Below are 26302 nucleotides of genomic sequence, written 5' to 3'. Positions count from 1 at the left end.
TTGAAAAAGGTGTTTCCATCACTAAAAAAAGATCATAAGTAAATAATAAAACCATTAGAATAATTACCAGAATAATAAACAAAAATAAGAACCACTATAAAAATGAAGGTTTGCATCTTAATTTACGTTACGTTATGAACATGTTAACAGGAAAACACTTCAACAAAAGCATCCAACATTGACACTTTCCATCGTTCACAAGTTTTTGTTAAGGAACAACAGCATGTTTACTGTCTTCCCCTTAAGTCTGTTCCGTTTTTTTCTTAGAACCGCTCCTGCCTTTGAAAAGACTCTCTCTGCTGGTACAGAAGTGGCAGTAATTCCCAGGTATCTCACTGCTAGTTTGCTCAGGGCTGGGAAGGTTTGGTCATGTTCTTTCCACCAAACCAGTGCATCCCTGTCTCTGGGAATCACTTTTTCTTCCAAGTACCGATGTACTTCAATGAGCACATCGCTGGTAGCTGACCGGCGATGTTGTCCTGACAAAACCTGCATGTCAAAATCAGTCCATATGCCTCCTTTTAATACAGCTGAACCTGAGGGGGCAGGACTCTGGTTTGGCTCTGAGGCAGAAGGCCCAGAGGAAGAAGGCCCTGAGGTAGAGCTAACAGTAGCTGTTGAGCTTGGGGCTAAACTGGGAGCTGCCTGTCCTGTCTGATAGACTTCCTGTATTTCAGAAAGAAGACGCTTTTTCATTACCTCCACATTGTCTTTGTCTCGAAAACCAAGATGTTTAAATCTAACATCCAGAAATGTACTGGCAGCTAGACAGTAAATTCTCTCAATACCCCTGAATCTGCTGTGCCAGTTGTGTGGCAAGGGAGCTGCCTTGACGTTCACAGGCTGCTACAGCCCTGTGAATAAGTGACACAAGCGGAGTCACTTTGGAGACTGAAACATACTTTACAGATGAAACTTCTCGTGTCACTTCTTCAAATGGCCGTTGTAGGATATTAGAAACAAATTGACGATCCGGTTCATAAAATTACTAAAAATGCATATAGTGTACACCAGAATACAGCCATGATTCTGAAACTTAAATCTGAAATAAAGTAATGACAATATTGGAAAACCACTGTAATTCTGCAACTGTAATAGAATAATGCCAATGTACAGTTATGATTGTATTTGATGTAATGTAATTTAATGTGAAAAAAAACTGTATAAAGCTGTATAGGCTATTTATGATGACATAGGTAGTGTTCCTTTAACTCATGTTGTCAGTGTAATTGACAGGCTGCTTAACTGGTTAACTCTTAAATTCAACATATTTTTTCAGGCAGTGAGAGGACAGGCAATGATGCAGAGAGCACAGGGAGAGGAGAAACACCAGGTCCAACAGAGAGAGGAGAAGCACAGAGGAGCCATGAACCCCAGAACGCGTGTTCTGGGGTTTTCTTAAATTTAATAAACTACAAACTACTAACACATGTTTTCATTGTCATTGATTGTATATGACTTTTACTGATAACATAATGCAATATAGCCAGGACAGCCTTACAGAGTCGCGCCGCTTTGTGTTGCGTTGCTTCGCATCGCGTCGAGGTCTGTATGATCACACAATTCAGAGTTTACCCACCTCTAATTTAACCACTACAGCACTGTGTTCAACAATAGGAAACGTAGTCTGTTTTAAAATTACACCAAGTTTATTTCGGATTGTTCCAACGGAAAAATACAAGGCGCAGGGAACTTTGAGGTGCGTAAACGCCACTTAGAGGTGGTTAAACGCTATTTACAAAATTCCAGAGGTGAGTAAACAGCGTTTATGTGCGTTTACCCTCCACTACAGTCCTGGACGCAAGGGACACGCAAGGGGGTCTCGCGTCTGCGTCGCTCTGAAACGCAGAAGCATAAACTAGGCTTAAGAGATACCTGGGCATAAAGCCTGTGCCATCGTGGCATTATGATGTTAAGTTTAATAAAACACAACAAATAGAACACGCGTTTCCCTGATTTCTTAGAGTATATTATGCTCATGCTGAAACTATGTTTGGGAATGATTTTCATATCATTTCCAGTTGTTGGTGTGCCGTGAGATTTATTCTGTGTCTTAAGTGTGCCTTGACGCAAAAAAGGTTGAAAAACACTGGTTTACAGGAAGCGGTGCGCCGTCTTCACAACTCCGAGACAAATTACAGGCGCTACGAACCGGAGCAAGGGTAAGATTTAAAGAATATGCTTTCATTCTGCGGTATAAGGAAATATATACGTATAGATACCATAGGATGGATACCGATCATAACTGTACATTTTGTTTTCAGACTAATCTCGCCAGATTTCCATTTAGATAAAGTCCAGATTTCGATTTAGATAAAGACGTCATTGTGTGTAAGTGACACTGTTTACTGTTTCTCCTTCCTTGTTAAATGTTACTGTGACTTGCGTTTGATTTTTTTTGTATTCATACCACACTCATTTAATTGTTTTCCAGCCGCCTGTGAGACGTATTGTGAGATGGGACACAGGAGCTTCAGGTTCAGCCGGAACACTCATTACGGGCGGAAGCTGCGAAGGATTCAGCGCGGAGTCGAGCGAGAAGAAAGAGGGTCAGAGTTTATTTGCTGACTTTTTTCAGGTGCATTGATAGATGTGTTGTGTCCGTACGCACAGTACTGATTCATTGTTGTTTTTACAATGGCGGGTGACCAATAGCGACAGATCTGCCAACCAATTACGAGTGATTTTACTTGTTAGAAAGTTGTGGTTTTATCCAATAAGGAGTTAGGATATTCAAGCCCGCTCGGCCACCTGCGGTTTCGCTGCATTCATATGCTAATTAGGGCCATTCGCACCTCCGCCGGTACAAATACTTCGTTACTGTACTTAAGTAGAAATTTTATAAACTATACTTTACTGGAATATTTATTTTTCAGACAACTTTTTACTTTTTACTACTCTTTACATTTTCACGCAAATATCTGTACTTTCTACTCCTTACATTTTAAAAACAGCCTCGTTACTTCCGGCTTCTCGTAGTTCAAAAACACAAAGACAAAAAAAATCCATCCAGATAAATGTCGCTATCCGGACAGAGTGCATTATATTGGGTTTGGATGGGAAATATAAACATTTAGCATCCAGACACCCGATTGGTTTTCTCCGCGATGCGCCGGCAGATCGGAGCGACACCGGGTGGGAAAAGTGGTCGGTGGAAAGTTGGTATTTAGCGCGAGTATTGAGAGTCTGGCACAACACAGCGACTTGCACGTAGCGTATTAAATAAAGTGATGTGTGTCTTAATGCCGCTTTAGAAATGAACGCGACGTGCGCGGGTTGCAAATTGTCGGAAACTGTCGGAAATTAGGGAGATTTCCGGGCGTTTACGGGGGCGAAAATCTCACTTTTCATGCAGTGGTAGGGTGAATAATAAATATAATCTGTTATGCAAGGCCATGAGAAGGCGAAAGATGTGTATGTGGCAGGGGAATGATTATTAGGATAATTGTGTTACAGTATGTTTGAGATGCTGTACTGTTGTTTTACTTCTAAAAACTCTCTGTGACACTTTGTCATAAAGTAACAGTCTAATAATAAAGTCTGAGGTGATTACTTGAATGTGTATCGACATTTCTAATGGGGGCCTGAGGTTATGTGTGTGTCTTCCTGTTTGGCCGGTAGTGTCATAGGAACAGCGAGTGGGTGGCGTCCAACCTGGAACTTCTCGTCGGTCTCGCCCTCCCCCATGTGACGGAGCAAGTCCCCGGTGGCCTGTCCGATGCTTCCTGCTGCAGTCAGCACCGTCTGTCTGGGCTGTGAGAGAATGACATCAGCACATCCATTACTCTGGGTTGGCCGGTTTCTCAAACAGGCCTAGATGAATAATCAAAAACAGACTGCTGGATCAAAAACAATCCTAGATTACCTTCATCTTCATACAAGTCATAACCAAACACTGTTTTTGATCATCGGCGAGCGTCTCACCTCGGCTGCCGCGGGCTCGACAGAGGTGAGCAGATCCGACACGGCTCCGGCCAGCATCCGGGCAGCGCCCATGAGCTTGTGTCCGCTGCCCACCTCGTCGCCCATTAACGCCGCAAGCAGCTTGACACCCTTGGACATTTCCGTGAGGTTGGAGGAGATGGTGGTGATGGCGCATCCCACCACTGTGTAGTCAGTTTCTGTGGGCTCACCTGGGAATCATTACAAAAAAAGGACACTTTTGCTTCGCGTCTCAATTTGTGGTGCTGCCGACACACTGCATGGGGGCGACGTGCGTGTCGTATACTATAACGCATGCATTAGTGTTGGCGTCTAAATTGGTGCCAATTTAAGATGGTTCCACGGCGATGAGCGCATTGATGAACCAAGTGGCCGTGAAGAGGAGAAAAATCTGCATTAGAAAGTGGAGGGTGTTTAAGTGCAAGCAAACAGATGGCGAGGTGAGATTAAAACCCTACAATAGGCAGCAACTCCACTGGCATTGTATCTGGCGGCAAGGGGAGCAGAAAGAGACACTGCTGGCAAGTTGAGCTTCAGTTCAAGAATTCAGGTTTAGATTTATCTCACAAAATATCTATCATTGGAAATGCACTTTAAAAGGCTGTCATGAAACCCATTGATAATAATTCAAAGATCCACTTTATTTTTACAATATTGTCCAGTGCAGACATCCTAAAACATGATTCGGCAGCTGATGATGATTACTAAGGCTGTTCAGTATTCTCCTGCGCACTCACCTGCAGTGAGATTGACCACAGATGCTGTTCCAGCTGTGATGGCATCCACCTGAGGGTGGATTTCATGTTTGGATTCATCCACTTTGTTTTGAACCCAAACCCTGGATGCCTTTGGGAGGAGGAGAAGAAGAGCTATTGGCTTTCATCACAGTGGGTGATTTTCTGCTCAAATAAACTTTCTCATGCAGGATTAAAGGACTAGGGTTGTTCAACACCTACGGCTCTGGAAACACTCAAGCATTAAATACAGTTCTAATTTGTTCTAATCTGCCGTTGCTTTGAAAACCAGAGTCTGCGGCGTGAGTGTGTACCTCGAGGGGTTTCTGTATATGACGATGAAACGGAGGAGTATAGCACGGTATATCTATCCATGCCGCACCTACTCGTAATCATTTCTCCAAACGTTGTAGTAAGTGGGCGGGAGACTCACCAAATCACGGCCCAGTGGAGGCAGATTATCTACATATCCCAGGTCCGCCTGAGCCTGCTGCACAGCCTGCATGCTGCTGTTTATGGTGCCCATTAAGGCCTGCTGGGCCAGACTCTGGCAACACGAAGCAACAGAGACACACAAAGAGTAAATGACAAAAGCAATGTAAATACACAATGTCTGTTGTACTTTGTTTCGAGAAATCTGTGAAACTCCCAGTCCTGAAATATATTGTTTATCAACACGGATGTGCTCTCAGTGTGAATATGAGATATGAGAGATTTTCATTCCCTGCCTCGCTCAACGCCCTCCTTCTATTGTTGAGAGCAGGGACCACAATAGGTATTTAAAAAACTGCATATCATATTTACATGATTTTACATGACATACCCTGACACTGTGTCATAATAAAATCAAGTAAATGAGAACAGATGCAGTGCTAGATTATTTTCTAATTCCTTTGGCCCTGTCTTTGGTAGTTCACACAGTATTTTAATTTCGGAGACTGGCCGAGCTGGATGCTTCCATTTAATTTTCAAATACGCAAGTGTAAATGCTCTTCCACACCAGGGGGGGCATGTGTCCTCTGTGCATCTGCCCTGTGGTGATCTGCTGCTGGGCAGAGGGCATAGTGCCCATATTGAAGGTGTCAGGACCGCCAATAGACCCGGACCGGATAATTCCTGGAAGTGCTACTGAGCCGTGCTCCACGCAACCCACTTGATTGAACTGCTGCTGCAAAATTGTGGACCTTGAACAGAAAGAAAAGAGTTTGGAAGCGCATGTTGAATTTTTATAAATAAACACATTTCAATCATGACATCATGTCAGAGACGCTAAGCTAAGGACCCGAGGGTCCGAAAGGATGTGTATGTAATATACAGTAAGGTGAAACGCTGCATTTGAACACTATGCAGTAGATGTATTATGATGGGAGTTAAAGATGATGCTTTGTGTTACTTGTGAGTGTATCTTTAAATGTAGATAATTGCCCCAGGCGACAACCGCAACTGTTACAACATTTTAATTAAAACAATTATTACGCTAAAAACTGTTAACACGGTAAGTAGGCATTGTAAAAAACAAATCTGTTTCCCTTCCCAGTTCGACAGATGCTCGTGACTCCATTGGTAAATTATGGCTTGTTTTGAGAGAGCAATTATGTTTTGTGCTGAGAACCACAACAAGAGTCAATTGGCACATAAGCAGCAGGAATATGATGCCCCATTCTGCCAGAGTGGGTCCGCTAAGTGCCATGTGGATTTCCAGTGCCAAAAAATTTCTAAGCTCTGTGTGATAGAGCTCCGGTCCGTCCACATTACATTAATTTCCATCAGTTAAGAAGCTGCACAGGATATCAGACCGCATCCAATTGGGAGATATAAATGGATAAATACAATTGCTTTGAACGAGGTGATTTCTTCACCAGTGTAATATTTTAATTTCTCAAGGGTGAAGGGGGAATGATTATTTTAGGGGTTGGCTGAGGAAGGTTTTGTGTTGGTGTAGGTCTGCATGAACACAAATCCTTTTTTAATTTCTATTCAAACAGCATTTTTTATGTTTAATAACATAACCTCCTCGGGGGTATTGCTGGCAGAGATGTAATCAAATGCAGTTGAAAAACAGATGTTTGAATAACTAGACTTGTGTTTGCTAAATCAGAATGGTCTCCTTAATAATACATGAGCGCCACTCACTTCTTAGGGGACACCGATTCCTCCAGCATGGTGGATTCCTCATCCCCCTCAAGGCCAAAGCGATCCTTACTCTGCTTCTATAGAAAGAAGGGAAACATACATTACAGTTAACCATATGGGCTGAATATGTGTAACGAAAAGAGTGATGAAATGTTGTTTTACTTGCCTTCTTAAGAATGATGTCAATGTATCCAGCAATAAGTTGGGATATCTGTTCTCCCTCTGTAGTCTGGACGGAGTAGTAACTCTCCTGGTACTCTCCAAAATCCTTTGTAATGTGTTAAAGAAAGCAGAGATTCAGGTAAATTTTTAACACCTATCTGGCATTTCTAAAATACTCTTAACCTAATAATAATAATAATTAATAATAATTTATCCACAGAACTGATTCAGAATGCCGTGTGGTTGATTGAACTTTTAACTTCCAAGCATTCTACAGAAACGTTACAGTGAACATTTTCAGTTTAAATCAATGTTGGGTTTTTCTTTCTTTAATTTGCATAATCAATTAATCTTTAAATGGAGTGTTCCAATATGGGAGAAAAGCAGAGAGTACTGTTGCCGGTAGCTGGAAAAAAAACATCCAATTAAATAATACATCCATATTCGGCCCATTCTTCCCCTGGCTTCTATTGTTACCTCGGATGAAATTACTGGCTAGCGTTCTGAAAACAATAAATATTGGAGTCTAAGGTCTCCACAATTTTTAGAATGCTGTTTGTATTTGGAAATGAAAAGTGCTAAAGGAAAGACGGAAGATAGAAAAGGGATGCAGACCCTTGTAAATCACGCTGCACACAGAATAAGTGAATATGTGCGCAGGTTATATAACATGTGACATCAGTGAGTAATGCTGAGATCTTCGTGTAAAGAGTCGCACAGTACCAGGGTGAAGCTCTTGGGGGAGGCAGCCCATCTCTTGACCGTTGTCAGAGGCCAATCCTGCACCACATCCTTCGTCTTCTCATCCACTCGCATCACTGACTCTTTGGTTATCCCCAGCAGCCGCGGGACCAGCTTATTTTTACCCTTCATCTTTTCCTGTCAGATAGGAGAAACATGTGACCACATTTACGTCGGTGCCTCACACCTACACATGATGATTCATTCAAGGCGCGGATGCGAAAAAGCCTTGTGCCACTGTGCGTTTGTGCTGTTGTAATACACGCTCACAGCCCCGATTGGAAGGGGAGGAGGGCAGCTGGGAACTGACCCAGCGGAGATCAGACTTGTTTAACTGCTGCTTTATTGAGCAGAGTCTCCACAGGATTTAGTCACGTCAGCACAACAGCGTAGTGCTTCCACAAGCTTGCTGCCTCAGAAGCTGCGATGTCCTCCACTCTCTGCCCACTGGAAATCTATTACAGCTCACTTCAGAGACTGAGCCCACACTCGGCTCTCCTCCAGAGGGGCAGAGGACGGCACAAAAATTATCGGTTTATAGAAACGTGTTTTTTTCGAAAGACTTTTCATCACAGGGAGCCCTGAGAACCTTGCAAAAGGCCAATAATAGAGCGGCAAATAGATTGACCTTTCTTATTGTTGGTGGAAATCTGCAAGAAATCACAAGTGGGCGGCTTTATATTGTACATGCCTGCAAACACAGAAATGTGTTTCTGTATTCTGTCTTCAAAAATAGAGGTACGAGAGAAGAACAGTTTTGTACTTACGGGTACACTTTTGAAGATGTTCCCTCAATAATACAGTATTGGTCTTTAAGAGGTCATAAGTGTACCTTTTGACTTTTAACAGAAAGGGTACAAAGTGACTTAAAGCAAAAGAAAGAACAAATTTGTACCATTTGAAGGGGTACATGCAGTATTCGAAGTAATTGTAGTATTATAGGCCTATTAGTAGTTATAGTTGAGGTATTTAGAACTATTATCATTATTGTTATTGTTATATTGTTGTTGTTAGCCTTTTATTATTGGCAACATTTAGTTTTAGCTCAATGTGAAGCATGAGACTATTTTGTTCTACAAATCTGTTGAATTTTCAGCTCAGTTTTGGATTTACAGCCTCATTTGAACGTGGTGTTTTTGTTTTGAGCTCAGTCAGTTTGGAAAAGCCTGCCTCACACAAGTATGTGGAAGCAAAAGGAAGGAGAAGTTTTAAGGCCGTATCCGGATATTCCCTCATCAGTGCCACCCAGAAGATCACAAGAGAACAAGTGGCAAAAAGATGCTTCAACCTGCCATCCCTGTTCAGCTCAATAAATTGTCCCTGCATTTCTGAAGACAGACAAATAATTTCCTGTGCAGATAAATGGGTCTAATTACCCACCTGAACTAGTCTTCTAAAATCACTGTAAATCACGGTTCGGTGAGCTTTTATTAAACGGTTACTAGAATGGTTGCTGTAGACAACCTAGTAACATAAAATGTGATTATTTACTGAAAGCAAATCCTAATTCTTCTGCCAAAATATAGTTCCCCAAGGTAGCACACTGGTTGTCAAGCAACAGCGGCGCACTAATACCAGAGATGTCAAACTAGTGCCGAGCAGGACAGACAGGAGTCAGTTCGCAAAAAAAAAGAAAAGTGTCCGTTCACAATTCAACTGTACATTCAGTAGCTATGTCACTCAGGGGGCTGTCCACGGAGGAACTTTTACAAACGTTGGTGGTGGAAGGAGGAATCCAAATTTCAGAAGAGGAGGCTCAGAAATTTAGAGGTAAGTAAAGTTTGAACTTCATAACTATCACCAAAGACGAAAATGTTTCTAGCAAACATCAAATCATTGGTATCAGTAGCTGGCTAGCTAGCTAGCTAGCTAAGCTGGTTCTGATATTACAGTCACTAACGTTAATTCACTTAACGCTACTGTAGCTAAGCTAGACAATACTGTATCTTGAACTGCCAAATACGTAGGTAGTAAGTAAAGTTATTGAAAATATTAGCTAGTTTGCTCAAATAATTAAGTCGGCTAACGTTATTAGCCATGCTAATGTCAAGCTAGCAAAGGTACACGGTCTCCCGCTCAAAGCTCCAACAAACAAAAGAAATCACCCAAGCCCACAAATACACTCTGAATTTGAAGTAAGTTAGCATTTATATTTATTTATCTTATTCACTAGTGTTTCTTACTTGGTGTTTATTTATTCATGTTTCCATTTTTATTCTGACAAAACATGTATATCACAGTTGGTGGTAAAAACAAAAATATATATTTTGAATTGGCTTAATTCATTTTCTCTCCAAGTAGCAACCTTTTATCTTCCGTTTACCATGGTTACAGGAAACTGAAATCCTGAAACGTTATAATGATGATCAATAAGAAGTTTTTGGTTAGTTTGACTGTACAAAATCATGAATGTAGCCTGATTGTAGCTTGATGCTGACATCTTGTTTTCTAACATATAGAACAAATGTAAAGCCTCAGAGCTTTGATTATTAACAGTATGTTAGTGATGACAAAGGTGATAACTCGCCATCAGACTGACAAGGCTGCAAAAGTTGCTGTTTGTATGATGTATTTTTCTGTTGAACATAAGAGGCTCACTTTAAACAATATTATTAATAATAATTAATGATGATAATGAGAAGTAGAAAAATAACATACTAAACATGGCTGTATAATGACATATAATGATTATATACAGTTTTTTTAAAACTTTACTTTACAAACCACATTACAGGGAGTTGCAAAAAAGGTTGTTTTTTTAATGAATTGCGTCAGTCACTATCTGTATGTACAGAGTTTCAGTGCTTCTTTTAATAGGTTTTTCATTTATATTTCAGACAATGATGTGGATGGAGAGACAGTAGACTGCGGACTCACAGAAAATATGATTGCATATCTCTTTGACAAGTTTTTCAAAAAGCAGCTAAAATTGAGACTTCACACACCGCTACAAGGAGGTCACCGTTACTTTGGAAGTGGTCAACCCAGAACAACAAACATGTAAAGCTTCTGTGTCCCCAGAAAACCAGAGGTGGTAATGTATTAATAATGCTGTTCTTCTGCTGTATTGCAGGTTGGAATCTACTTGCCACAGACTGCCTGCAGTCATTTCCATTCCACAATTCCCACAAGATGTCCAGAGCCGCTTAGATGCTAAAGAACCGGTCCACAAGAAACAAAAGTACTGTAACAAAATAATTGGGACTCTGTATGACATGCTGTCACAGTGTACAATGTAAGTGTTCTTTTCCAAATATCATACAAAACATAAAATGTAATATGTATAGTTTTTATAATTTTCCACCAGATGCACGCATGCAAACTTGTTACCCCGGCACACACCCACTCAATAACACGTGCACAGAGTGAAGTCAGTGAACCACGTGCAGTGAATATAACATTTTACTCGAGTTGATGACAACTACACTTATTACTGTAAATGTAATTAAACCTGTGCAAGTAAATACCAATACTTTATCCATACACCTGTTCAACAAGCATACATTTAAACAGGTAGAAAGTGATATTTAAATTTTCGCCTGCAGTCTCTTATTCACCGTAATATTGTAATGTGGTTTGTTTTGTCATTGTTTGAGACAGGTATCCAACCAACTCGGACTACGTTCAGGTCGTTAAAGCGTTAATTGGGAAGTACCCTTTCTTAAGGGATGTACACGGGAATGGTTATGTAAGTACCACTCCTTTGGTCTCTAATTTTAACAGATTTTAGATTTACAGAAGTATGCATAATTAACTTTCATGATATCTGTTTGGAACAACCAGCATACCTGGCACAGCCAACTCAAGAGAAAATTCAAAACAGAACGGGCTCCACTAATCAACAATGAGGAAGTAAAACGGGTCAAAGAAAAGTTTCGGCAAGCAAGATCACTGAAGACCCCAGAAGAATCTACATCCACATGTCCAAAACGACTGAAGCCATCTCTAGTAAGTCCCCTCAATCTCACAAAAGCTAAGGCAAGATCACATTGTTACATTGTGTACATATGATCTCTAACCAGTGATATCTGCTTTGATGAAGGAATCATGCATTGTGGGGGAGGATGCAACCTCTGTTGAGGCTCATATCAAGGTACTGTTTGAGCAATACAGAAAGTTGCATCCCGACATGAATCTGGTGAAAGACCGTATGATGAAAACCTTTGCATGGAGACGCCGAGAAATAGCAGAAGGAATGTCAACTGAAGATCTGTTGAGGAGATATCCATTCCTAAGAACATCCGCTGGGGTAAGAACAATTAAGCTGCTGCCAACTTCAGCCACAGTCAGTGCTTTAAATTGCTCCCGGTCTATATATTAACACTTAACAGAAATTCTGAAAAAAGGTTCATATAGACTTCTCCTACAGTTGTAATTAATTTCCATTTGTAAGATTTTACTGCATCTGTCCTGGCTGCCACTACAGCGTTCCTCCTATGCCTTTCTTTCCCCTATTTTTCTTTTTAAAATCTCAGTTGTGCGATGAGGTTGATGCCATGCACCACTCCAGTCAACATATGCCACCGCATCAGTGAGAACTTCACATCTATTCTCCCAAATATGCTGAAACTTGTCAAGGATTCGCCACTGAAAAAACTATACATGGAAGCAAGAGAGGATGCCTTGGGTGAGGATATACCAATATAACATATAAATGTTACGTTAAGTAATGTCAATTTATCCAAACGTAGAATATAATAGTATAATTCCCAGGGGCCTCACACAGTTTTAAACACTTTATTTTCCTTTTTAAATACAACATTCCTGTAGTGTACATACCTGGAATATTTTTTTCTCAGACCCTCTGTGCTTGGTGTACTCTTTGGGCAGGAACTCCTTCAGACTAATGACGAGATAAATGACATGACACTGTTTTGAGCTACGAACATTTACTTTTCTTTTAACATTTTCATCTAACATACCCCCACATATGAGCTCATTCTTGCCCCACAGCCTACATATCAAAACAGTTGACATCACCTCTAAGCTTTCCACTGGAGGAAATCCCTGAAGCAAAAGCCTGTACTGAAGCAGGAGATAATTGCTGTGTATGCACAGCTGCGAAGTGACCGGATGAAAGTAGGACAACATGCTGAACAGAGCAGTTATGAACATAGGTGTTGGCGTATCTTTTTGATAAGGAAAGCTTACTCAAGGAATCCGGGCTTGTGTTTGAGCTCCACATGGGGTCCAAACTGGATCTGAGCCTGGATGCCTGCGAACTCACAGGCTTTATCAAAGGAGACAGGGTGGGATCCATTCAATATATCATCCCTAGCCTGAAGGAAACATGATGAGAGAGGGAGAGGGGTAGTGAGTGAGAGGCAAAAACACACATCCAGGAAAGGATAGTACTACAAAGGCCTGGGACTTATCCAGAATTCACCCCGTAATGAGCACATATTGAGTGCCTTCAATGTGCTGCTGCTTCAGCGAGGATGTCTTTGGAGGGAATGACTAAGTGTATTTCAAGGGCAGGGACATCATCACTGAGAATCAACCACACAGTGGAGCCAAATAAGATTTGTTCACTCAATAAAAGCTATTCTGTTGGCTTTCAAATGTAACAGCTCTGACAATTTGCCATCACTGGGTGTCATTAAAAACGAAAACACAATATAGAAATACATCAGTCTTCCATGATATTCCATCTGCATTACGGAATGGCCCTCAATGTGGTGTTATAAAATTATTTTCCACCAAGCAAAAAAGAAAAGAAAGAAGAAGGCTTGTGCCTTTTTTGGTGCTGTTAGGACATCACTTCTATTTCAATGCTTCTTCAGCAATGCTGTCAACGTTACGTCCCCGTTTAGGTGAATGGAAAGGAAGAAACCTTTCAAGGCATCTTTCAAATGGTTGCCAGTGTGTTCTCCAGGGGGCCGTCTGCTCGTCTATCACTCACTCTTTCTAGTACTCTGTACTCTGCTGCAAAATTAATGGCTCCAAAAGCTGAAAGGCCTTGTCGCCAGTGAGAGAGAGAGACCATCAGTGATTTTTAGCATTAGCATATCACTGCACAGCGTGGACTTGGCTCATTGCAACGTCCTATTACATCAACAAAAAACTAAGCGGAAGCTTAGTGCAGTAATGAGGACAACAATCTCCTCCACTCACAATCAAGTCCTTTTCCCCAGTGCAATTCACAGTGGAGTACACACAGTAATACAGTCTTACTGAACACAAGACAAGACTCTAAAATTGGCCCGCACACATTCCATTCATGCTGCTGCACACGGGTCGGTAGACGGCGTGACCGTGAAGTGAGATGGTAGCAAGAACTAATTGATGATAAGGCACAGCTGCTGGAGATACTAATATGCAAAGTAGTAATCATCATGGTTTTGGAGTTTTGTAGCTATGCGTTTGCATAATAAATATGGTTTCAGAAACCAGGTCATGGTTTGCTGGCTTTAAGAAACGCAGACGTATCTTGCATGAAATCTGGTTTAAATTACTGTTCCAGTTTCCATATACCAATAAAACTTAATAATAATAATAATAATATACAATGACCTGTGACGTAAATGCAAAGGATACATCTAATCAGTTGTTGCTCTCCTTTTCCATCACTGGCAAAAGCATTAGGAGGCTTTATCCTGCAGAGTGGTAAATGCAACCGTGGCTAGGCAGCCAGAAACCAAGTGGGCTCACCATAAAAACTGCGTCAGTCGGTTGGTAAACAACGGTACGACACACAGAAGATCATCAGCATGCATTCTAGCATGTTTAGAAGTACGGACGGGGAGATACAAAAATAGTCCGTCTATGTTCCTTGTGTCTTATTCCACACAGGTGAAGGAATCCCACCCAGTGGTTTTACGGGGAAGAACTCTATAATAGGTGGAGTAGAAGTGTATCAGGGAGAAGAGTCAGTTCAGGGTGGCAGCCTTGGACACTTGCTGAATGTGATTGGACGTGGCCGGTCAGGTGATCATCACACAGATAGGAATGAGCTGGTTACGGTGCAGCATGAATGAAACAGCTGAGGTCAATAAGCCGATGGAAAACAGAACACATATAGAGCAAAGCATTGTGATGTGCTTCTGGCTATCCAAATTCGCATTGACACATCCATAAAGTTTTAGATCAGCATTGAATTTACCATTTTCTGGGTTATTTCAAAATCATGATTACCAACAGACAAGAAAGTGAGGATAGACCTTGATTTTTTCTCAAAGCGGATATGGCAAACAAAATGGGGGTTGTAGTATTTGCGTTGTGTGGGTTTATACACCAGACCTAACACAGTTTGATTCATATCCACGGGCGTTTATTCTCCGGCTCTGGCTTACACGTTACCGTTTTCGTACTTCCTGCTCATGTGTCTTGCGTGTCTATATCTGCAGGTGACGTGGTTACGTCATACAAATCGCAGTGGTTTTACTACATTTCAGGGCTGCATGCAAGTGATGCAAAAGATATTGGAGGCGGTGACACATACGGCCCGAGGCTCTAACGGTGAGGTCAACTAGTCCACCACGGGCCGGCATGCATAAAGCATAAAGCATCCCTCACAGTGAATGCTGACGTATACACTGAAGACTAAATGCACACAGTGTTCAATCTGGACGCATCAGTGAGTGAAGGACCGATGAGCTGCATCACATTGCCCTTTTTTTTTTAATTGAACAAATACAAACCTGTCATCTTAACATTCTGAAAACTGGGCTTGCTATTACATCAACTCAAACAAACTATAGCAATCGTACCTGCTGTACTGAACGTTGTACTCATATTTATAGCGTATTTCTAATTCTAGAAATAGAAATAAAATTCTATTTTAGACTGCTAAAAGGGGAAATCACCAAACTTCTTAACCTTGGCTAATACAGTCGCTTTCAAATCAGAACATTTCTTCTGCTTACAGTCCTTAAACTGAGTATAATCCTGTAGGTAGGCTGGAGGACGTCTGTTGTGCCTTGAGGGATATCTTGGCGTTGTTGTGCTCGTGGAGGCATCACTGTTATCACAATCATCATCATCATCATCAGTGTCCGGTGGGATGTCCAATATTTCTGGTGAGATCTTCTTGAAGAATGAAGCGTTCCTGACGATGGAGTGTCCTTTTCTGGCTGCTGTGACCTTTGGCTTTGGTCACGGTGTATGGCTTACTGTTATATGGTGTGGTGAGCTTATTGTGCTTGGGTTGACGATGAAGCACAGTGTCACCTGGACTGAGAGTGTGTGGTGTAGCACGACAATGAGAGTCTGCATGATATTTCATTTTGGCTTTGGCCTTGCTGTCCTTTGCCCTCACTTCAGAGTCTGAACTGTTACTGACAGTGTGAGTGAATGAAGGAATCTTCGTGTACACCTTGCGTTGGACAACAGCTCTGCAGGCGAGCTTTCTGTTGTACTGTGGGGTGTAGCTCGATACTCACGTAGAAAGATGTTCAGCTGTTGTTTCCAAGGAAGTCCCTGTGTTTCAGCCACACGAACAGCTTTGCCAAGTGTCCGCATGAACCGTTCAGCTATTGCATTAGCTTGAGGCCATAGCGGTGTTATCCGGCGGTGATGGAATCCTAGATGATCTGCGAACTGGGAGAACTGGTCACTGGTGAATGGGGGACCATTGTCAGTTTTTACAACTCTGGGGATTCCAAACATGGAGAAGACTTTGTCCATGACCAGAATGACTGTGTTTGCCGATGTCGACCGCACGCTCTCTACAACTGGGTAGCGTGTATACTCATCCACGATGACAAGCAAGTACTCTCCAGTCGGAAGCGATCCATAGAAGTCTGCACTTACACTATGCCAAGGAACTTCTGGCAGAATTGACATTTTTAGCGGCTCCTTGTGTGTGACTGGTGTGTTGGCCTGACATGCGAGACAACAGCGTACTGCGACTTCTGCTTTGCGATCGATGTCTGGAAACCACACCTTGGTTCGGAGTAGTGATTTTGTTTTGACAATGCCCTGGTGTCCCTCATGGGCTAGTTGTAACACTCTGTCTTGTAAGGCTTTGGGAATCACTATTCTAGTGCCCCGCAGTATAATGTCAGATGCATGTGATGTTGTTAGTTCACTGCTAACTTGTCTAAACTGCTTTAGTATGTCAGCATGTTGTGACTTGTCGGTTTTATGCCATGTGTTGTGTCTGATGTGAGCACCAACCTCTTGAAGCATTGGGTCTGCAAGTGTCTCTGCCTTGATCTCTTTGAGTGTCATTGATTTAGGTGTAGCATGACTCGCAATGAAGTTCACATACTCCTCTGCCACTTTTGCTGCACGAGTGCTGTCACCTGTCTCAGACAACATGGGATGCCGAGACATGTAGTCAGCTGGGTTGTCAGCCCCCTTCCTGTATTCAACCTTGAAGTCGTAAGGCTGAAGCCTCAGTCCCCATCTCTCGATCCTGGCAGGTGGTTTGGACTTGGGATTGTTCCATATGATTTCCAGCGCCTTGTGATCCGTCACTAGAGTTAGAGGATGACCATAAATGTACAGGTGGAAATGTTCACAGCCCCACACTATGGCCAGTGCTTCTTTTTCTGTTTGAGAGTATCTCCTCTCTACAACGCTCTGTAATGCAACCTTCTGTTGTGGGCCCCATTCCCAGGGTGTGTCTTGTCTGGTCAGCTTGTGCAGCGGTTCTGAGATTGAGGAGAAATCTTTGATGAACCGGGAGCAGTAATTAGCCATCCCCAGCAGACTCCTGATTTCTCCTGGATTTTGAGGGTCTGCAGCCTGCTGAACTGCAATCACCTTCTTGGGATCTGCTGAAACACCTCCCGCTGAGAAGATGAAACCAAAAAACTCAAGCCTTGACTTATTGAACTCACATTTTTCCCGATTGAGTGTGAGACCGCTTTCCCTGAGTCTCTGGAACAGTGCTCGGAGGTTGTTGTCATGGTCAGTCTGGGAGGCTCCGTAGACAATGATGTCGTCGCTGAGGTTCTTCACACCAGAGAGACCTTGCAGTGTCTGGCATATAGCATTTTGAAATACTTCCGCAGCAGAGAATATACCAAAACTCAGTCTCTTGTAGCGCCTCAACCCAATGTGTGTGGTCAAGGTAGTGATGTACCTGCCTGTCTGGATGAAGCTCTAGCTGGTGGTATCCAGCTCTCAAATCCAGTTTTGAAAACACTGTTGCTCCGTTTAGCTCGTGTATCACGTCGTCCATGGTGGGAGTTTTGTGCCGTTCTCTCTCTGTAGCTGTGTTAGCTTGGTGCATATCAACACAAAGTCTGACTTTGTCAGGGTCTTTAGGCTTGGGAGGTGCAACGATAGGTGAGACCCACGGTGTCGGTCCTTCGAGTTTCTGAAGCTCATCTTCGACCTTCTGGCGAATGTGGAACGGTACACGTCGATGTGGTTAGCATGAAGGCTTGATGTCAGGATTTATGTGAAGCTTTACCTGAAAGTCCTTCAGTTTTCCGATCCCTTGAAACAGTTCCGGATAATTTTCCACCAGCTCATCGGCGACTGTGCGACGCTGTTGTGTGGACGACACTGCTGTGACTATTTTAGTCAGTCCCAGTGCTTTGGATGTTTTGTAGCTGAGCACGTTAAATCCATCCCCTTCAACTACAAAGAATGTGCACGTTGTGTTTTCCTGTCCTTTCTCCACACTGCACTTGAAACTACCTTTGAGTGGTAATGGAACTTTGGAGCGAAACGGGTAAATCTTGGTGCTGGTGTGGTTCAGTTGAGGACGTGGCATCAGTTTCTCGAAGCTTGTTTCGTTAACACAGTTTGCAGAGGCTCCTGAATCAATTAAAACTACCATGCTACTGCCATTTAACTTGATGTGTGTCTGTGGCAGCTCTGAGACCTTTTCATCATCTACTACAAACACATAAGCGTCATCACTGCTGGAAGAGTTGCGTTCCTGTTCTTCACCTGGTGTCTTTGTTATGTGATGGACTTTTTTTATGGTGTTGGTTTGCCTTGTACTGTGGTTGTTTTGCGCTAATGTCCTTGATTTTAGAGTGACATTGTTTAGCAAAGTGATTCAGCTTACCACAGTTTCTGCATTGTTTGCTTCTAGCAGGACATTCTCCTTCATGAGGATATTTACCTCCACAGTTCTTGCAGCTGTTGTCTGAACGTTGTTTTTCTGACCATCGTCTGCTGTTTGGATGCTTCTGCACAGTCTTTCGATCCAGCACGTTGACTGCAGCTGTTGTGCCTCTTTCTATGCCGGTCGCTTGCATTTCAGACAGCTCAAGTGTTCTTCCATGATCAAGAAGCTCTTCTAGGCCAAGTTCAGGTTCCTTTAGCGCTTTCCTGCGCAGCCTGGATGATGCACAGCTTTGTATGATTTGCGTTTTAATCTCTGCGTTGACATCTGCCAACTCACAGTTCCTAGCTAGCATCCTTAGCCTCGTATGATAACTGTCCACATTTTCTTCTGGTTCCTGTACCATTTTTCTGAAGATGTATACTTGATACTGCACGTTTTTATTAGGAGAACAATATCCAGATAACTTCTGCTTCGTCTCTGCATACTTGTCATCTTGTGCTGATAATGTGTCGTAGATATCATGCACTCGTTCTCCTGCTATATGTAGCAATAATGCTTTGAGCCTAGCATCTCCAGTAATGTTCATTGCAGTGGTGTAATTTTCAAACCTTTGCACCCATTTATTCCAGCGAGGTCCAACAAAGCCAGGGTCAGTTTCCGTGTCGAAAGGTGGGAGCATAGCGGTGTTTCCTGCCATGCTTGCTGCGGCGCGCCGACTGCCATTCATGTCGGTCCGCGTTAGCTTAGCTAGCTTCTCACCCTCGTGTCCGTTTTCTTCCTCCCTCTTCTTTGTCCGCTCGCGAAACTAAGAAAGAAAAACGTGGTGTCCGGGTCGATTCTTCGAGTGACTTTCCGGTTACTCCTTGTCGCCAATGTAGTGTTTGCGTTGTGTGGGTTTATACACCAGACCTAACACAGTTTGATTCATATCCACGGGCGTTTATTCTCCGACTCTGGCTTACACGTTACCGTTTTCGTACTTCCTGCTCACGTGTCTTGCGTGTCTATATCTGCAGGTGACGTGGTTACGTCATGAACATCACAGGGGTTTTACTACATTTCAGGGCTGCATGCAAGTGATGCAAAAGATATTGGAGGCGGTGACACATACGGCCCGAGGCTCTAACGCTGAGGTCAACTAGTCCACCACGGGCCGGCACGCATAAAGCATAAAGCAGCCCTCACAGTGAATGCTGACGTATACACTGAAGACTAAATGCACACAGTGTTCAATCTGGATGCATCAGTGAGTGAAGGACCGATGAGCTGGACAACACAGTTGTTGTCTGGAGACAAATCCAAAATAAAAGACTATTTGGGAGCATCCTCATTAAGCTCCAGCTCCGTACCTGAACCTGCCTGAATCAAATCTAATCGTTGGTTCCTTTATTTTCACAATGCCTCACAAGAGGGTTAGGGTCAGGCTTACAGAACTATTGACGGAGGACAACAGAATGAAATGTCAGGAGGCAACAGGATAAATATTATGTTGAAGACAAATTATTCATCCCTCCCTTCTTTGGACTATATAGTATGCTTTAGGAATCAGAGGAGGAGACTATTGCTGTAGGGGTTTATCCCGGTCTTAGCACAAATACATGAGAGAAAGGGAGTGGCCGAGTAGTGAAGGAGGTTAGTCCATTGCCCTCAGACTTTCCATAATGTGTATATGTGCAGTCTGTATTGCTGTTGGTTTTAAATGATAAAATCCACAAATCACAAATAAACGTTTGACATCATGGCTGATTCACAGGGAGGTTCTGTCAAAGGGAAAGCCAGCAGTAATGTCATCATCCACACAATATGAATTAGATTACTCATCCTGCTTCTGAGAAATACAGGAATTGCGAATGAAGACGGAAAAGAAAAAAAAGAAGAAGACGTGGGAGACAATCCGTGGAATGTTCCACTCTTCTAACGATCCCTCCTCCGTCTCTGCTTGCCGCTTTTAACACAGTGACAAATTAGAGCTGCTGCCGTGAGAACAGTCTCTCTGATGTGCCCGTGTAACGATCCCAGTGTGTATCAGAGAGCGATTGAGAGGGAGTATAGATGGGGAAGGGTAACAGAGGGGCAAAAGGGAGGCGGTGGGGGGCGAGGGGCGGGGCTGTTAATGTGAAAGGAGATATGAGTCTGTGCTGAGCAGAGAGCATGATATGTGCCGCGCTGTTATGTTTGCCTGGGTAACGAGGTGGGGACGAGTGCGCTTATGTCAAAATGTGTGGGAGATGAAGAGTGAGGGGAGACAGACAACCGGGAAGGGAAGGCAGGGTGTGAAAAGTAAAGGCAAAAAAAGGAACGGAGAGAGAGATAGAAGCTACGAGAGCAGGGAGGGGAGAAGGGGGAGGTTGCTGGATCCCTTTTATGAACATATTCAGAAACGCAGCAGGGATAGAAAGGATGAAGAGAGTCACATCCATACGACTACACAGACCTGGCATACATAAGTAAGGGCTGTCTGTGCAGATATTTTGTGTGGGAGGGCTGGTGCCTGCAGGGCTCTCCCTTTAAAAACATGGTCACAGATAGAGAGAGAGAGAGAGAGAGAGAGAGAGTGAGAGAGAGACATTGAATCAACCCACACCCCCTTAACCGCACCTAACTCCAAATGTAGAATACATCTCCAACCAGGTTTGTGCTGCATGCTGTTTGGATACTGACTCACTGCCTCTGAAAACCCCCTCGACCGTATTGCTTAACTATAATACTATAAAACATATTCAATTTTAAAACCCTGAGTCTTTAAAGTAGCCGTGGGGTTTGTGAAGTTTCTAAGGGCACCAAATAAGTCAGGCTGGCCTCGAGCAATGACTGAAAAGACTTCTGCACAGAAGATGTCTGAAATTGTAGTGATATATTTCAAAGCTGTAAACCACATTGAGCTGTGAAAGCAAAAGAATTGCGGGCATAAAGTAGCTCATGCCTTCTCTTTTCTATTTCTCTTGCTACAGCAGCATGAACGTGTCCGTAATTGTTTTACCTGAACATAGAGGAGGTTCAGCTGGACAGGATCCCTGGAGTCCACATTCTGGTCCGAGTAGAAGAACTTGCGCCTGAGCAGCAGAGTCTCACTTTCCTCCAGGCCCTGCTCTCTGAAGGTCCTGCTGTGGTCCAGCCAGTTCACTGCCCAATCAATACACACACTCTGTTACGACACGGGCTCAACATTCACTTCATAAAGATCTCACTATGCGCGGGGGAAACGTGAGACTTATGTCATCAACCAGTGAATCACAGGGAGGTGAGATGGTTTTGTGCCGAGACGTAAGTTAGTTCTCAGCTAAAGTTCAAATGTGACTTATGTATTTCCATGCACCCTCTGGGCTAAAGATAACACTTTGATATGTCCATGCATTACATTAAACTCAAGAGATAAAGCAGATGTCCAGACGATGGTGTTGAGTCAGATTCTCGTTGGCAAAAAGAAGAATCGGCCATGAAGGCAATCGAGCTTCAGTCCTGGAGGCTTTGGCGAGCTCAAACACTCACACTCATCGTCCGTGTGGAGTTTGGCTTTGAGCTTTCCCATCTTCCTCTCGTCTCGGAGCAGCAGCGTCCTGTCTTTCCTCAGGGTCCCCATCCCATCCTCCTTCTTCTCCTCCATCACCTCTTGAATGACGGAGTACTCCTCGTAGTTGGTGATTCCTGAAAAGGGGGCAAACGAGCCAGGGAAATTCTCAGAGGAGGAGATGCTTCAAACTGGCGCGGTAACAAGTGCCGTGATCTGCAATTCTTTTTGCTCTCGCTTATTTTGTATCTCTTTCTCTCTGCTTCGAAACAGAAGTGAAGGGATGCTGGCACTGATCCAACAAACTAAAATGTGAGCTGAGGAGGAGGAGAAGCCAAGCAGAAAGACCCACTCCAAGCAAACATTTTGCAATAAAGCTATCTGCCAGGCACACATCCCTCTCCTCTTCACACAATTGAGCTCGATGGCAGGCCCATTATAATTGAAATAAACATCTTAGGGAACACCTCTGTGACAGGAAAGTATGGCACGTTCTGGGCCTTAGGAGGAACACTTTTATTAGAAACAGGCTTGTTTTATGTCTTGGTAAATCATGCCCATAATCCTCTAAACAAAAAGTAATTAGGACTTTATCAAGCGTGTTTGACTGCTCCAAAGTACCGCTTGCATTTGAGTTCAATAACACGGCAAATTAAGATGAATAATTCAAGCTTGGCTTGGCAAGATTCATATAGTAGCAGTACTTATAACTGACCTATTCTACTGCAGATGGTGACAAGCAGCTCGCCGACAGTTTTCGAGTCGTCCACCATGATGGTTTTAACCGCACCGTCCAGCATTTTGATCTTCTGCGGCCTTTGTTTCTTTTTGTACTCCAAAACGTCCTGAGGATACAGGAGAGGAAGCACGATGACATCCAAAACCCTGCGGACTGTCATTGGCTGTTGGTTATTGACCCCACCAAGCAAGCAGTCAGGCATAGATGCCTCAGTTCCCTATGAAACATGTGCATTACTTAAAGAGATGCTAAGTGACAATGACAGTTCTCGACCCCAAACTATATGACTAATCTTACTCCATTTCGCAGCATGTAATAATCCAGGGTTCTACTGGACTCCAGCCAGATTCCTTTCCTCGGGTTGTGGTCCGACAGGAAGAGGCCGTAATCTGACGCTGAAACAAGCGGCCAAAGTCAAACACAGCGTGCGGATTAGGTTTGGATTACGTGCATTCTCTGGAGTCGTCTACTGACCTTGTCCTGTCTGCACTTCAGGGACTCTCTCTCTGATGATCCTGCAGGCGTCGTACACCGGCGTGGACGGTTCAAACTGCATTGTCTTCACCACGTTGCACTGACGTATACAGATCTTCAGCGACAGGGCCACGATCTTGGCAGGTAGTACAACGGCCTCACCGACCAACACGCCTGGGAAATACACAATTAGAGCGTGCGTCAAGTTGTGCTGCCGGCTAAAACCCCAAATACAGCAGCATTACGCTTGTACTCGTTCTTCCCGATTGACCCGCCCGTATCGAAGGGTTAAGTGCAGCCTCTGCCTGATTGCGGCGTATGTGTGTGTATTAGGGATTTCTGAACTAAGGCAAGCAACCCAACCTTCCAGCAGAAGAAAGGACATTTGTGCAAATCTCCCTAATCGTCAGTAAGAGGCAAGTGAAAACACAGAAAATGACATTGCCGCCGCCGCATCATTATTTTCTCTTCTCCTGGATCGCACTCTCCCCCAGAAGCTGACTTCTCCGAAAATCAATGGGTGTTTTGTCACATACCGCAATTACGGTGAATCAATTCAGATACCTGTATGCGCGAAAAGGGAAAGCGACCGATACTGTGGAGCTTTTCTCCTTTTTTTTTGACGTTGGCTCCAACCGGAGGAGGGATGAACCTGATGAATAGGGCCATCAATACTCAAAAGGGCTCTCTGCCTCATTCTTAACCAAATTATAGACCAAAAATCTAATTATTACATTTTCTTTGTGAACAGAAATGAGTCTGAGACAGATTCAAAGCTAACCAAGCTATATTGGAGAAGATGGGTATATCAGTATGGATTCAACCTCTCAAATACTTTACTGTATTGTAGTACTAGATTATAGCAGTGCCACTAATGATTATTCTTATTTAATCTGTATAGAGTAATTGAAAAAATGCCAATATATATAATATGGTCATAGAAACAGTTCAGCACCCAAATAGGTATATTCAAATAGTTATAATATATTTATTTATGTTCAGTATCATAGAAATAAATCAGCATATATTAACAGTGGGGAGGACAAACCCAAAGAAGAAGGGTTAACAGCGCTGCACGAGCTCTCTCCCCCTCCGAGTTTGTAATGTATGTTTCATCAGTGCCAAAAGGCCAACGCTACCTACTTGCTACACATTACTGTCCGTCTACTCTGCTAAAGCAACAGTCACTTTAATATCTGTTGTGAGTAGCATCAGTCACTTCAGAGCGTAAGCGCTGCAGAAACCACATGATGAAACCCAAGAGGATAATGATAATCCCCGAGTTTACGCTAGTGTGAGAGCACATTTTTCACTACGGTCCTCGTGCAAACACTCCAGTGCAGCCAGCTTCTCATTAGCTCTGCTTCACAGCATGGAATCTGCTCTGTCTGATCTATTGTATTACCTTTTCTACATCACCAGGTAGTCATGAAAATATCATTTGAAAATGTGCATCTCCCTATGACAATCCATCAAGTCCATCACAAAAGAATCCTGCTTTGAATCAGTCTCCAAAACTCCAAAAAGTGTTGAGACTTGAAAATGGCCAAAGAGCAGCCAAATTTGGACAATTCAATAGAGACCGGGAGAGGCAGGAGCCATCTGGAGAGGATCCAGCTCTAATGATTTGACTGTAATATCAACAGGGACGAAGAGCCGGAGAGAGGAACACTTGCTGCTGCAGCCGCTGAACGAGTCTGTCACACAACAAGCGAGGAGGCTCCTCAGTGTCGACCCCGGTCATCCAAAGGCTTCTAATACAACAATAGAACAGTGTCTGAGAATGAGAATGTATGCAAACAATGCTGCAAAGGGGTGCTTCAATTCTGCATTTTTTTATTTGCTGTAATACCAGAGTAATTAATTGTGGGTTTCACATGCAGTGCGGATGACGAGACAAAGACATGCAGAGTACGACGAAAGCCAAGGTCAATTGTTCATCTGAAGTGAATACGCCTTCGCTGCCAGGATCCATGAAGACAGTGCAAACACATAATTAGAGTATTCAGAAGAAGACAGAAAGCAAATTGAGTAACATAAGAATAGAAAATACCAACAAACTCATAGTGCATAGATAGTAGGACAGCCACATCTAAACGATCCCTCTGCATTGTTACAGGATAGTCAAGGTCAGGCCATTAAAATGAAAAGATGAGAAACAGTAATGATGCCCTGGTAAACTAGGCTGTGGACACTCATGCAGACATTTTGTTTGTACATTGGTAGATTGGTGTGGCAACTCCACAGCAGAGACAATCATTGTTAAGGATAACGATTTGATTTTAACAAGCTGTGATGAAATGGAAACCAACCCCAAAGCTCACAGGCTGCCTTCACTGAATGGCCACTACGCCGAATATCTCCACAATGGTGGGCTATTAATGCTATTCAAACGATGCACGTGGTGTGTCGATGACATCGAAAGGGGCTGAGAGTAATTCAAATCTCAGCAGTTTCTCAGGACTGTTGAGGACATCAGGATTAAGTCATGTGTACGTTGAGAAGAGGCCAACTGGCTAAACTGCTCCACAACCCTCTGACACTCAGAGCTCAACATTAGCCATTTCTATTATCTCCGTCCGACTGAAAGCCAGGCCGGTGATGCAGGACGGTAGAATGTCTCTGGAGACCATCACGTTTTTTCTGTTTTTTATTATATTCAAAACGATTAAATGAGTATTAGAGAACACACGTCTGGTTTCCACAATCAGTTCATCTCCCCGATGAGTCACGTCCTGTCAATCAGGCGACGACCCATTCTACGGTCGGCGCAGGCTCCAAATCACTGAGCCTCTCTCTCGTACTTCACTCGCCAACCGCTTACTACCACTCGCATGTTGATTACAGTATCAAGAGCGGTGGGACGGAACGTCCCCCGGCTTCTCTCCAAAGCGTGA

At 43.2% G+C, this 26302-nt stretch overlaps 1 protein-coding gene and 1 long non-coding RNA gene across 5 annotated transcripts in view; one reads left to right on the top strand and one right to left on the bottom strand.

The window, feature by feature from the left end:
* LOC120812370 (talin-2-like) overlaps nucleotides 1-26302 on the bottom strand; it is a 127335-nt gene that overhangs the window by 69627 nt on the left and 31406 nt on the right. For 2 of the 4 annotated variants that reach the window (XM_078097927.1, XM_078097928.1), the window contains exons 2-16: nucleotides 23406-23579; nucleotides 23229-23326; nucleotides 22908-23037; nucleotides 22174-22329; nucleotides 21665-21807; nucleotides 12864-12991; nucleotides 12492-12555; nucleotides 7695-7850; nucleotides 6976-7077; nucleotides 6810-6886; nucleotides 5677-5860; nucleotides 5110-5223; nucleotides 4680-4788; nucleotides 3925-4133; nucleotides 3655-3753 (exon numbers count right to left, since the gene is read on the bottom strand). In XM_078097927.1, the coding sequence (XP_077954053.1) occupies nucleotides 3655-3753; nucleotides 3925-4133; nucleotides 4680-4788; nucleotides 5110-5223; nucleotides 5677-5860; nucleotides 6810-6886; nucleotides 6976-7077; nucleotides 7695-7850; nucleotides 12492-12555; nucleotides 12864-12991; nucleotides 21665-21807; nucleotides 22174-22329; nucleotides 22908-23037; nucleotides 23229-23326; nucleotides 23406-23487 (1851 nt within the window). In that variant the 5' untranslated portion in view covers nucleotides 23488-23579. The remainder of the gene's footprint in view (nucleotides 1-3654; nucleotides 3754-3924; nucleotides 4134-4679; nucleotides 4789-5109; nucleotides 5224-5676; nucleotides 5861-6809; nucleotides 6887-6975; nucleotides 7078-7694; nucleotides 7851-12491; nucleotides 12556-12863; nucleotides 12992-21664; nucleotides 21808-22173; nucleotides 22330-22907; nucleotides 23038-23228; nucleotides 23327-23405; nucleotides 23580-26302) is intronic. The other 2 variants (XM_078097929.1, XM_078097930.1) reach the window with 2 other exon arrangements.
* LOC120812374 (uncharacterized) lies at nucleotides 10786-12339 on the top strand. The gene is made up of 5 exons (XR_005710609.2): nucleotides 10786-10947; nucleotides 11313-11400; nucleotides 11496-11660; nucleotides 11755-11961; nucleotides 12188-12339. It is a non-coding gene; the product is annotated as an uncharacterized LOC120812374 (long non-coding RNA).

Source organism: Gasterosteus aculeatus, chromosome Y, assembly GCF_964276395.1.
Source record: "Gasterosteus aculeatus chromosome Y, fGasAcu3.hap1.1, whole genome shotgun sequence".
NCBI lineage: Eukaryota > Metazoa > Chordata > Actinopteri > Perciformes > Gasterosteidae > Gasterosteus > Gasterosteus aculeatus.
The sequence above is the reverse complement of the archived record's forward strand: the minus strand, read 5'-3'. Positions and strand labels throughout refer to the sequence as shown.